The following is a 14,219-nucleotide window of genomic DNA, read 5'->3' as shown; positions in this document are numbered from 1 at the left end:
TGAGCGGCGGGGAGTTCAGCCCTGCACCTGGCCACAGCTCAGGACGCCCTGGACGCGAGCACGGCCCTGCACGGAGGTTAAACCCTAGTGTGTCCTGCGCTGGGCAAGGGAGGGAGCGATCACGGAAGCGGCAGCTGGGTTTTGCCGGGATCTGCTCCGGCCGTGCGGCTCCCTCAGCTACCTGTCAGGCTGCCCTGTCTCCTTTCCGAGCCGCTCGCATCTCAGCGGGGAACAGGGAGAGAGGAGGCGGCCCCTGGCCCACTGGGGCTTGCAAGTCACGCTAGGGTTTGGCAGATGACTGTGGGAAGGCAGCAGGTGTTTGCCTGATACACCCTGGTGGCGAGTCACAGCGGGATGCAGAAAGCCGGGCTCGGGCGCCGAGGAGCTACACGGGTGGGGAAAGCAGAGAGTCACCAGGTGCAGTGAGCAACCGAATAACTTTCCTGTGCCCTGGCATCGGCTCGCCTGCTGAGCGGCATAGGGCCGAAATGGACCCACTGGATGAGCGTTTGGGGAGAATGAAACGGGAGCTCATTATTATTCAACCTCACTTTGGCTTTTTGCGACCGGGGTGAGCTGTTGCTTTCTTGCATATACGGGGCAGAATTAATAAGGTGCATGGGTGCGGCTTCATAATTGAGGGGCTAAAAAGATCTTAGAGACATACAGCAATCATTCAGATAGATGCTATTCTAAGCCTTCTGTAAAGGTACTCATGCACTGTGCAGACACCCCTTACCACTCACCTAGACAAGAAATCTGCCCTCACCCCCGCAACAGATTCAACTTAGCAGATCCATTTCTGCCATCCATTGGAAACAGTGGGAGGCACTTAGCTGAGAATGATAACCAAGTGATCTCTGCTTTTTTTGGCCGGGAGGGGAGGGCGTATAAAACTCATTTTCTTCTTGCGCTCCTTGCAGAGGAGTAGTTTGAGGTTATCTTTATCCAAACCTTGTGCCTCTTCCTTTTTAAGAGATACAGAGAGAGGGAGAACTATGAAAGCCTATGAATTTAATCCTCTCAGACTTTGTATATACCAAGCTTTGAAGCGTTGAGATAGCTGCAGTGGCCAGCAGGAATCCAGCTGTGCTCCTCATTATTGCTACATAGGACAGCAGAAATTGCTCAGTTCATCGCACAAATCCAGTGAGATCGCTTGCAGTGTACGCTCCCCAGTTATTTCACAGCATAGCTTAAAGGAAAGGAAATGTGCCATTTGGGGGTAATGTTTAATGCAGTGCATATCCCTAACGAGTGCTGGTGCTTTTACCAATGTTAGGTGGTCCTAAGCTTAGTGAAACGAGATCTACTTTTTGTGCCTGCTTTTCTTGCACTTTTAAAACAAGTATGTGTTCTATTTCTCTTGAAATTACTCCTTTAGTTAAATGCAGTTAGTACTTCTGACTTCAGATTCAGTTTCCCAACCCTTATATGTAGAACACTGTTGTATCTGTTCTTTTGACATTAATCCTTTTTAATATGCCTGTATTTGTGGAATTATTTTTTTCTTTCGGTGTAGGTCAGTAGCAAACTGTGCTGTTACACACATGTAAATTAGGAGTAATTTCCTTTTAGTTAACCCAGTTATCTGGGGGGGAGGACCTCATTGTGCTCTTACCCATCTTCCAGAGACTGAGATGGGAGATACCCGCTGGTTCATTTTGTCCTCTTTCAAGAGCCAATGCAGGATTTTTCCTTCTAGCAGCTAGTGTTTAGTGTACTGATTGGTTTAACCAAGTATAGCAGATTGATGACCTCACCAGTGAGCATTCTCCTCTGGTCTTGAAGTGAAGCAGTTTGTTACCACAAGGCCAGGCATGAAGGAGTAGAAGTCAGCGTGGGAGATGAATGGAAAAAGGTTGGATTTTTCTATATAATAGACTAGTAGTTAGAATTATAAATTATAATTATAAATCAGGGTGAAAATCTACAAGATGGGAGGGAATTCAGAGAAGGATAGTTTTATTTAAAGTTTATTCCAAACTTCAAAATGAGGGTGGAAGTTTGGTACAGAGGTGTCTTTCAGACTTATAACTGTCTTGGAGTAGTTTTTGATGCCATAGCAAGTAGACAGTAGAAGCTCTCACATTTGTGAAACCTTTGTGTTTTTTCTCACTTTTTTTGTTTCTGCATTAGCAAACCAACTATTTTACTTATGGGGAAAATAATGTTGTCTTACATGCTCTGAATTAGACTTTTGTGTGTTTTTGAAGGCTAGATGATGCAGAAAAATAATTCTTCTTTAAAAAAAAATCTTGAGTTAAAATGCATGATAGATTACTTTGAAGAGGGTACACTTAATCTTAGCATTTAATGCCAAAAAGCCACAAAATATTATTTTCCATGTTCTTATTTTACTCCATCACCAATGTCCTATTTTCCTTCTAGCTGTATGAAGTATTTCCTATCTCTTTATCTCTGTAAAAGTTTGACTTATTCATTTGCATGAAAGATCAGACTGATCTCTTCTGGCCTTAATGCGAAGAAATCTACAAAAGGATGTTATATATAACTAATCTGTTTTAACTTCTCTTAAAATATTGCTCACACTGAAGCTAAGCCTTCTTTACAAAAGTATGGACTGATGTTCACGGTGAACAAATTAATTTATACAAATTGTATTTAGCAGTATGAGTGCAGAGATATAGTAAAATTTCAGCCATATACCAAGCAAGCCAGGTTTCCTTACCATGCAAATGTACATACATTAACATCTGAAATTGTGAAATCAAATTATATAGATATAGATAAGAGATACAAATATAATAAATCTTATAAATCTTAACACTTTGACAAAAGTCATTTTCTTGATAAACCATGTTCCATTGTAATCATATTGAAAACTAGACTAGTCTTCCCGTTGCATCACATTAGCTATAGAACTTAGAGACTCTTTTGTTCTAAGACAAAAGAAGTACCATTAGATATGCTGTCATTTTCAAAAAATCATAGATTTTGGCAAGTACCCAATGTGGTGGAGGATTAACAGATAATTTATTTTGCTCCAAGATTTTTCCTCTTCTATTGAGAGACAGATGGGCATTTTTCTTGTATTATGAGAGGTAATCAATAGTTTATGCCCCTGTGATTGCTTAGAAGCTCAAGCAATGTACAATACTGTTTCAATATACTCACAATTCATGGCAAACACAGACACTTCCAGGTAGTTAAGGCAGAAAACTAGAGTTTGAATGTTTTATTAATATGTTACTTAAAAGCTATATTACATTGAATTTTTTACTTGAAAAATTGAGTAAATAGTCTTATGGATTTAGAATCAGCAAACAGAGAAGGCATGGGATGAATTTTTTTCTTGTGGAGAGCACAGGAAAAGTTTTGCTGTAGAGGGAACTATTACAGGAAAGAAGTGTTTCCTCTGAAGAAACAAAATAGTTTGAGACAATTATTAGATAACTTAATACTTGCTCCTTTCGACTTCAAGAGCTCCCATTTCATTACTTTAAACAAGACAGTTTCTGCTAGAATCATGCAGATATATTGGGGAGATTTTTTTTATAACTAGTCCCAAAATGCTAGTTGTAGTGTTTTGAACCAAGCATATAGCAAACCAAAAATGGAGAATATAGAAAGTCAGACATTCATTCTCTTTATAGAAGAGATGCGTTCATTCTGCAGATAACTAATCTTAAAATTCTCAAAAATGCTAAAACAAGTCTAGCACATTTTAAACCAGTGCTATCTTGCACAATTTATTTGTAAAGGCTACTTTGAATTGGCTTTTAAAAACTGCTCATGTACCAGAGAACTAGTACCGTGAAGTTCACATTAGTTCCACTGGACATATTCGCAGTATAAATAAGCCAGTCTAGTACATTTAAGGATTGTACAGCATGGATAGTTTTAAACCTTTTTAAATGGCAATGCAATATTGTATGTCATGTGATATGCTCCACAGTAGAGTCCAAGAGCACAGTTCATTACAAGAAGTCTGGCATCCAAGGTATGCTAAAGTCTAAGTTATGATCAGCTTATTTTATGTGAAAATATCCAGATACTGGGGAGAACCTGGGGCTCTCCTGGAGGGTTCAAGCGCTAGTCTCCTTCTAGAGGTAGGGAATTTGGATTGGAGTTTCTCCTAAGCTACTGAGCACTCAGCACTCAAACCTGGCATTTACATTCATTCACTCTTGTGCTAGGGCGCCCACTTAGCTGGGTGCCCTGAGAGGTTTCCCAGGTGCAACTCTCCCTACAAGGAAGAATGCATGGGAGAATAAGTTACTCAAATGCCTTTGCAGCATCATACATTCATCACTGGGGCTTTGTTTATTTGAGGGTTGAAGCTGGGAGAGGCAGGTGAGTCAGGGTGGGAATTTATCTTTCTGACCACATGAAAGATATGTGAAGGAGTTAATACTGCTGTTCCCCCTTCCCATCAGAATCCTTGCAACAGACATACTTGGTTGTGTGGCTCCAATGGAGCTCTTCATGGAGATATCCTTGCAAATATCTATTTTTCCCTTCTTTGGGTTTTCGCACAAGAGAAGGCTATCTGGGATCTAGCTAGCACAAGTGCGAGAGAGAGCAGAATGAGAGTCTGATCTCAAATGGTGTTGCGAACATCTCAGGCTGAGGAATTGAAGATACTGAGCACCTTGAGGGATAGGGCCCAGATACCTTGTCTGAACTTGTCCTTTTTCATTTAAGTTTCCTAAAAAACACTTGCCACAGGCAATGTTCTGGCAGTTACTGGTCTTTTAGCCACAGCATCATCTAAATCTGTTCGGAGCATTGCTGGGATAAACTTGTTTAAATGTCAGAGGCAGATCTACAGAAAGGCTGTTGATGGCTTAGATACAGAAGGCAGGATATGTTATGGGAAAAAGCCTAGTGTAGACAGAACCACAGTGAATTCATAATTTTTGCACTGCTACAAATTATGTCACTTTATTAGACTACTATCATGAGTCTCTCCCTTGTAGGTTCTATTGGTGGGGTCTGAGAAGAAGCATTTTTTGATTCATTTAATTATTTAAAGCTTATAATTTTGTTTAGAATTGTGTATGTGCGTTGGTTAAGATGGTCTTCGATGTTCATGTTTAAGGGGCCATGGTTCTGAGTGCAGATATTAAATTGTTTGGTTTGGGTTTTTTAAATTAAAGGAATTAAATAGAACTTGGAGTCGGGATAACTGGCTTCTGTTTCAAGTTCCACTATAGATTTACAGTTCACTGCAATAGGCTTTTCAATTGAATTTCAGTATTGCTGGACACCAAACTCTTTTAGGGCTTGTCTCCACTATGTCATTTGGATGCGATAAATCGATCTCTGAGCACTCACACGTCGATGCCAGTTCTGCAGCCCCTGCCATGTAGGTGAGATTGACAGCAGGTGTTAATGTAGACAAAGCCTTATGATTCTTTGAAAGTCCCAGCCTATATAGTTTCAATTTCACATTTTCCCACATGAGAAGTAAAGTGGCTGATACTGATAAAAAAAATTGTCTTAAACAGTATTTAATGTCAACATTAAAATGAAGTTAGTTCAAATCAGGTCTAGTTAAAATGCCCCTTGAGTGAAGATAAAATATATTAAAGATTGTGAGGTACTCAGATACTCTGGTAATGAGACCTTGTAAGTACCATAGATAGAGACAGATGTGCTCTAAAAAAAATCCCTCAATGCAATTCAGCAATTATGACAGCTCTCACTTCTTTCCTAGTTAAATTTACATTGAAAAAGAGTTGTCCATTTATTTCTGAGCTAAAATCTCTTTCAAAGTTAATGATAATTGTGAAGACTGATTTGATTGTTCCACAGTGAATCTTACTGAATAAATAATGTGACCACTATTTTGCTAATTAATCTGCGAAAATTGCAGAAGAGATTAAGAAAAAACTATTCAAATTTTAAAATGTCTAGGTATAATCCTCAAAGCACCATTTAACATTAACTGTGTTTCTCAACCAACTCACTCATTTACTTGTAGCAGATACAAAAAATTAACTCACAGTGTCATAAGTATTGTATTCATCTGGAATGCATAGTCATTCTGTGAAGTCATGTGTGCAAATGACTTGTGGAGATGGTAAAAAACTCTTTAAGCAGGAAAGTAATTTGGCAGAGTGGTTATTAAGCTTACCTTCAGGAGCTTATTCTTGCCAAACCATTTCTGAAATTTGCAAATTTCAAAGATATATTGTGTACATTAGCATGATTTTTGTATAAATTGCTGCACTCCTAATATGCAAATCAGCTTTCTTCTCTTACACCTTCCTTAGGTGGGTATTGGCCAAATTATTGAAGTACTAACACATTCATGTATATGCAGTTTTTTAATGGATATCACTTTGCCCATACAACACGTTTTGTTAAATTTATATGGAATAGTATGTATAAATGCTACTGTCCATCATAGATATATTAAGATTCCAAGATTGACACTGAAGCATAGAATATCTGTAGAGCCAGAGTGAAATGATGGAAACAATGACAAGCTGAGAGCTTTTTTTTTTTTTTTTTAGAATTTCACCAGGTTCAATCTTCGCAGGGATTCACAGTCTGTTACTGTCCAAGTCTTAAGTTCTCAGCCATTTTCAGCTTTTTTTTTTTAATTTACAACCATATGACAGCATGAGCTGCCACCTATTGTGTTGTTACCTCAGCACAGCAAAAATAAGTGACCCAGATAACTGTCAAATCATAACAATGTCTTAACATACTGTATGCATTTTTAAAACAGAAACACAAATTATTCAGTAATCAAAAAGGAATCTATTTTGAACTGCACAGCTGAGGACACTATTAGTTGAGCATGTGCAAAGAGGATAAATGCTAAAAATAGTGACAAATCTACTTTTTTTTCTTTTTTAGACAAATGCAATGCAGGACTCAGATGTATTGACATTATAGGAAAACTCCTCTGAGGCTTCATGATGTGCCAGTGTTTGCATCTTTTATTTATAAAATATATCTTAAACAAGGTGTTTCACATCTAAAACAAGTGTTTCATGTAAAGAAAAAAGAGACAAGACAAGCAATTGGAGAGCCATAGAAGTCACTTGTTCAGCTTGCCAGAACGGCACCGCACATCATTTCTGCACTGACCTAATACTAGATTACATTAGTCGAATAATGTAACTATGTAGGGTCTCTTCACTGTATGCTCCATTCTGCCAAAACCATTCCTATAACTTAATGTTGCTATGTAAAAGCACTTGGGTTATAAAAAAAAATGGTATACTGGGCATGAAACAATTCTTTCAGCCAATTGATGGTTCTGGATTTTTAATAACTGTTTATATGAGACTGGTAGGCATAATTCATAAAACAATAGACAGACAATATGTTTAATTGAAGTTTTAAGGTAGCTAAATAATAGATAGCTTAAATAATTAGTGCACACCAGGGCTATGTCTGTACTGCTTCCTTCTTGCGCAAAAGCCTATGCAAATGAAGTGTGGATTAGCATATTGCCATGCTTCATTTGCATAATTAATTAGGGGGCATTTTTTGTGCAAGAGGCTTTTGTGCAAAAAGGAGCTGTGTAGACATCTCCTTTTTGCGTAAAAAACCCCTCTTGTGCAAGAGCCGTTCTTCCTCTTTTTTTCAGTCTACACCACTCCTTTTTGTGCAAAAGCCTCTTGCGCAAAAACAGCCCCTTATTAATTACGCAAATGAAGCACGGCAATATGCTAATCTGTGCTTCATTTGCATAGGCTTTTGTGCAAGAGAGATGCTGTGTAAACGTAGCTTGGCATTGACAGAACCCTTGGTTGTAACCTAATTTACTTCAGTGCACCTATACCCGAGTAAGGGATTGCTTCATCGGATGCTTTAATGTTAACATAAGTTACTATAAAAATAGGATTTTAGCAGGAAAAAAAGCCTGAACTGCTGTTGGAAGGGATCTCCTAGAAAACACAGACATACTATTCATGGAGATTGCCTGCTTAAAAATACTGTGGAATAAGTGGCTCTTCCCTTAATTGTCTCAAACTCAATTAAGATTTGATATTCTGTTATTTTAATATTCTGACCAGCAATCATCCACCTAAGCAGGTTGTTACTGCAACATTTGTTCACTTTGCAACTAAATGTGGAGTTAGCATAATTCATTCAGGATATCTAGCATGATTTTATCTGTGGTGGAATCCCAATGTGTACCCCCATTAGTGGGTGCCATATTGTTGGTATTATTTCTTAGTTCTCTTATATTGATACAGTTTTGTGAGTTGCAAGAAGGTTGGAGTTAAGGAAAGAACTGTGTGGATGGGTGGATGGAGAATAAAAGAAAGACATTAATGACACAAAGACACATTGCAGCAGGATAAAACCTATGATGAGGCAAAGAGGGAAAGAAAGCTCACAGAGTGTTCCTATATCATATTTTTGAGTAATACATCACAAGAGTCTGTGGGTGCCTTCTCCTCCATATGTAATGTCATAGCTCTGCTTTCAAATCCCATGGACTCCAAGGGATCTGCAGAAAGGCCAGTTTCCATATTTCTAGGCCAGTTTCCATATTTCTATACCAGTTCTGGGGTCCTCTTCCCCAGCATGTTAGGAGTATAGCTTAATTGTAATCATTGTTGAAGCCCCCAAGAAGAAATGTAAAGCTCATCTAACCATTAGCAACAACAGAAGAAAGCAAACCACTATAGTAGAAGGTACTATAAGAGGTTGTTCAATAAGCAGTATAGTTCCTAGTGGAAGAGCTGCCATTAGCTGCCAAAGGGGTATAGTCAAGCCCTTTGAAATACACAGAAAACTTCTTGAATGGCCCTTTATTAACCAGAAACTATCTTTAGTTCTTATTTCAGAGAACTGTCTTATTGTGAAGTTGTCACTGGAATGTCTTTTCAGACTCTGAAGCATTTCTAGTACCTAACTCCAATCTTTCTGGCAGGTGATATGTAGCTCAGGGCTCCTGCTTTTTGAGCTGTTCAATCCAGATTGTCCCATGCTTAACGTTAGCATTTCATGCTATCCTAGCAAGTCACAGGAATCAAGTGCTTTCTCCTTGTGGTCTCAGACTCTGGTCAGGGTAGATGCCTGGAGCCTTGGTTATATTTGCCTACACAGATGCATGGTAAGGATGTTAAATATCAGTTAATTAAATAGTCAAGTAACCTCATGAAATTTTATCGGTTAGTCAACTATTCTGTAGTCGGCAGGGGCAGCAGCCACCGTATCAGAGGCAGCAGTGTGGGATGCCAGGTGGGAGCTGGTCTGTGAGGGGAGCCAGTTTAAAAAGAAGCTCTTCTTGTAGACCAGCTGCCTGTTGCCCTATGCTGCTGCTTCTGAGAAAGAGGCAGCAGTGTGGGGTGGCAGCAGTTCCTGTTTAGAGGCGGGGTCTGAGCTCCTGGACATAACTCAAGCCAGAACTGGGCTATCTGCCCACCCGGCTCTTAATACACTTTAAATGCAGACACGCAGCAGGTGTAGGTCCTGGACCCATTGCAAGCCAGAACTAAGCCAGGTTGCTGGCCAGCCTGCTAAAAAATTTACTGGCAGGGAGAGGGGGGTGAGGGAAATGTGTGTAATCTTAAGCAAAAGCTTATAGGTTAATTCTAATCAACTCTACTATTACATCCCTAATGCATGGTGGAAATTTCAGCAGACTATCCTTGTAGAGACACCACTTATGGCCAGCTCAAAAGATGGTTAACTTAAATAGCTGGCATTTTACACACCAAATCTGACATGACAAAACAAGTAATTTAAAGGGCTCTTGGCTCCAGCCTCTGCTGCTGCTGCGGTAATGGCAACCCAGATCTCTGGGCCCTTTTAAATTGCTGGTCATGGGGCAACTATCCACTTCCCCCCACCCCCCGTCGGCGTACCTGATAATATCTGAGAGGTGTGCTCCTATGCCAGCATTTGAGCAATACTTGCTCCACATTCTGAAGAGACATTCAGCATGAATGTAACAAGTTCAATCACAAGATAAGTGACAAGACTCATAAGGGTAGTGCACTATGATCAATAGTACATTGGTGATAATCCTCTTACCTCATTGCAGGGTCAGATTGCAGCCCTGATTCTGTTTCCCAGGTGTTCCTCAGTTTCTTCTCTGCCTGGTCAGATGAGTTAGAGTATTCATGATCTGGCTATCAGGGAAAATCAAATCCCCCACATTCTAGGGCCTAGAAAAACTTCAAACAACAATCCAGACATAAGTCCTAGTCTTTAAACTCAGGGCACATCTTCCTCTTTCCCATCACTGCAGTGGTTTGCCACCTTCTGTGGACAGCACCATAAGGGAGCCTGTTCTATTCCAGCCTCCAGCCCAGGGAGCTTATGTGCATTGGATGTCAACATATCTTCACTTTTCCCCAAGTCATTTCCCATCCAGGTCTTATCCCTAACCCTTTCTCCAGGCTTTGCCATAAGAAGACACTATAGTCCTCCCCACCCACATGCTCCTTCTATTACAGGCAGCTTTTTTTTAATAGCCTGACTTCTCCCAATAGGCTTAGCTGCCAGGTTGTTGTCACCTGACCACTCAATAGACTACAATTCCCAGAATTCCCATCTTTGGAGCAGGGGTGTGCTGACCCAGACGTACCTTTTTACTTTCTAGGGCTGGGTTCCAAGACAACTATGACTCTCATTGTTATAGTTAAGAATATCAAATTTCCATGTTATCCATTGCAATCCCATTGAACTCATGTACATAAATGAGAAATTATCATACTCTAAGGGCATCTTAAATATCAGAGTCAAGAGAAAACTTTAATATTGCTCTCTCCAAGTGTCAGGAAGATGCTTTCTCATGCAGTTATTATATTTACTTGTGTTTGAAAGCTAATAATATCCTATGATGTTGGAGTATACCCTTGGGAAAACTAGAAAGTTTGATCCGTTGCAGAAACCAAGATGATTTTTAACATAACAATGTAGCTTTAAGCAGTGATATATTTGAGTATATAGTAACACGTTTTTCTCTTCTTTTCCCCCTCTAGTGGTTGCTCTGCCTGAGAAATACGTGCTTAGTTAGCAAAAGGAACACAACTTTTCAAGACTGTTCTATGTGGAAATCACTCCTTGCTCCATTACCTGGTTAAGTGAAACCAGATTAAGAACTTCTGCCATGGCAGCTTTTCTACTAGGAACTGTGCTGCTTATTGTTCAACCTCATCTAGTGCCTTCCCGACCAGCTGTAATTTCTAAGGCTGAAGCTACTACTCAAACTGTTCAGAAAGAGCTTTTAAAGAAAATATCTCTCAAAAATTACTTCAAAGGAAACATTCATTCTAATGGATCTTGTCAGCAGCTACCACAAACTATCATTATTGGAGTAAGAAAGGGTGGAACAAGAGCCTTATTAGAGATGTTGAGTCTCCATCCAGATATTGCAGCAGCAGAAAGTGAAGTTCATTTCTTTGATTGGGAGGATCATTATGGAAACGGATTGCAATGGTATATTAATCAAATGCCATTCTCTTATTCCTATCAGATCACAGTGGAAAAAACCCCAGCCTATTTCACATCACCCAAAGTGCCTGAAAGAGTTTATAACATGAACCAGTCAATGAAACTACTCCTTATTTTAAGAGACCCAAGTGAGAGAGTACTATCTGATTACACCCAAGTGTTCTATAATCATGTGCAAAAGCACAAGCCGTATCCATCCATTGAAGAATTACTGATTAAAGATGATGAGCTCAATGTGGACTACAAGGCAATAAACAGAAGCTTATATTACTTTCACATGCAAAACTGGTTGAAGTATTTTCCTCTTGGTCGCATTCACATTGTAGATGGGGATAAATTAATCAAAGATCCTTTCCCAGAAATAGAGAAGGTAGAGAGGTTTCTGAGGTTGTCACCTCAAATAAATGCTTCAAACTTTTACTTCAATAAAACGAAAGGCTTCTATTGCCTACGGGATAGTGGTAGGGAACGTTGTTTACATGAGTCAAAAGGAAGAGCACACCCTCATGTAGATTCTCGTTTACTTGATAAACTGCATGACTATTTTCATGAACCTAATAGGAAATTCTTTGAGCTTGTTGGCAGAACATTTGACTGGCACTAATTTGTGGTAAGTTATAGATAAGCTTCAGAGCCTAAGTTTCAGTGTACGCTTAGAAATTATATAAAGAAGGGCATTTAAGCTATAATTTATTTGTAAAATCCATAAATATTTCTGTACAGTATTAGATTCACAATTGCCATATAAACTACTTATATTTTTCTACTTGTTAACTTTGAAGACATTTTGTATTGTTTTTCATGGTTGTTACATTGTGTATTATGTCTCTATACAAAAAACTAAAATATTTCATTGCAGAAGATGTTTTCTTGAGATTATCTGTTTAATATATAAGAAATTAATTTCAAAAAAATCCCTCAGAATTATATGAATATATGAAGTATAGTATCTGGACTTTCTCTCTTTATTGTGAACCACATGAACTTCACCTTCTCTTTTTGTTGTTTTTTTACTAGCAGTTTTAATTTTAAAATGTCACTGTAGTCAGAAAAGTTTTCTGACCTCCTTTATACAATTAATGCTTATTAAAGTGGAATCTCATGTACTTATTAGGACAGGACATGTCAGAAACAATGGAATACTCTGTAAAAATACACACTGATTACCGTACTTACCTTCACATTTAATTTCATAACCGGAACCCATGAAAGTCTTTGGCAGTAAAATGCCAATTTCATGATAGATTTTATAAGATTCTGTGGAGACATGCTCATAAAAAACACTGTTGGATACAGAAGTACAGTCAACCTAAAAACTAACTATATTATCTGCACTTATGTGTGCTTTATACTGAAAAACAGAAGTGAAGAATATAAGCAATATTGGTATATTTTTAGAAGTTGCTCATGATGGTACCTACATTTTATAGCATTTATTTATGATTCAGAATAACTGAAAACCAACACCCACTCCCAAGCCATTAGTTGGATTAACCTCTAGAAATGAATGACCTTATTTATGTTAAGACCTCCTAAACATTGCTCCAACTGTATACAAGTTTCATAAGTGAACGTCAGTTACATTCACACCTATATTAAAGCGCCTTTATGCTGCCAGAGAGCTGTTTATACCACACTAAACTAGGAAATTAGGTCTACTCAAGGAAAAATCCATACCTCTGAGCAACACAGTTAAACCCATAAAACCTTCACTATAGATAATGCTAAGCTGACAGGAGAGATTCTCCAGTCAACATAGCCTGTCACAGTCACAGAGGTGGAGTACCTAACACCGACAGGAAAAGTCCTCCTGTCAGCAGAAGTATCTTCACTAAAGCACAGCTGCACCTGCGGCATTTTAAATATAGATCTGCTCTTACTACACATGTGAATCAGAGGATCAGATTTTTCCCTTTCTTCCTTTGTCCTCCCTTTAAGAACCATGAAGTAACATGTAGTTTTCATTAATGGTTTACAAGGCTACACTTCTAAGGCCTTTTGTATATTGGGAGTAAGGTTCCCCCTCGAATGGAAACAGAGAATCTAATGCAGGTAATTGCTTTTCTTGTCTGCAGTAGGAATGTCCATGGTTTATTTGCCAACAGTTGTTGAAATCAGAGCACATACTGCATATAGAAAAGGATCAAAATTGTACTTAAGATGTAAGCTCTTCAGTTGTAATGGAGGGATCTGGCCCATGGTCTACAATATGCAGATTAAATGTACGACACAGTAAAACTGAATTTTCATCAAATTCTGGACAGATAAGAGTTTATATGATTTACATTTGGGTACCTTTGCTGGTGAGATGGATGATAGTTCAGAACCAGGCTGTGTTAGACAGGCATGGTTGCTTGTGTACTATCTTCTGAATATAAACATCACATACTGCTGCTTGCATGAATATTTGCAACTGCTTTTCCCTCCCTCCATTCCTTATGTACTTTCCCAAGCTGAATTCAACATTAGAGAGGCTTATTTATTTATTTATTGGTTTCAGTAAAAATTTGAAAAAAAAACCCCACCCTAAAATGAAACAATATTGTACTGAATAAAAGATATTTTCTTTATGTCAGCTGTCTTTTATTTGACAAGGTCAGCATTAGAAAATCAGAATTTAGAATTTGACACCTGGTTAAATAACACTTAAGAATTCGCAGTAGAACAGTGCACTGAAACTGATTTGTTGATGTTGTTGTTATCATTGTGATTAAACAGTCAGTCAGTGACTGGTGGGCTGTGGAGTATTGGGGTTGTTCTAACTGGAGAACGCTTATTCAGGGTGGGGTTTTGTGTGTGTGTGTGTGCACGTGCAATAG

The 14,219-nt window shown here is 38.7% G+C and overlaps 1 protein-coding gene across 1 annotated transcript; it reads left to right on the top strand.

Annotated features, from left to right (window-relative positions):
• Positions 1-597: 597 nt before the first annotated feature.
• Positions 598-12,261, top strand: HS3ST1 (heparan sulfate-glucosamine 3-sulfotransferase 1). The gene is made up of 2 exons (XM_006128174.5): positions 598-1,861; positions 10,929-12,261. Exon 2 carries the CDS (start codon positions 11,057-11,059, stop codon positions 12,002-12,004), a length of 948 nt encoding a protein of 315 aa, XP_006128236.1. The 5' UTR covers positions 598-1,861; positions 10,929-11,056; the 3' UTR covers positions 12,005-12,261.
• The last annotated feature ends 1,958 nt before the right edge of the window (positions 12,262-14,219 follow it).

This window comes from Pelodiscus sinensis, chromosome 4 (genome assembly GCF_052426305.1).
Source record: "Pelodiscus sinensis isolate ZL-2025 chromosome 4, ASM5242630v1, whole genome shotgun sequence".
NCBI classification, from domain to species: domain Eukaryota; kingdom Metazoa; phylum Chordata; order Testudines; family Trionychidae; genus Pelodiscus; species Pelodiscus sinensis.
The sequence above is the reverse complement of the archived record's forward strand: the minus strand, read 5'-3'. Positions and strand labels throughout refer to the sequence as shown.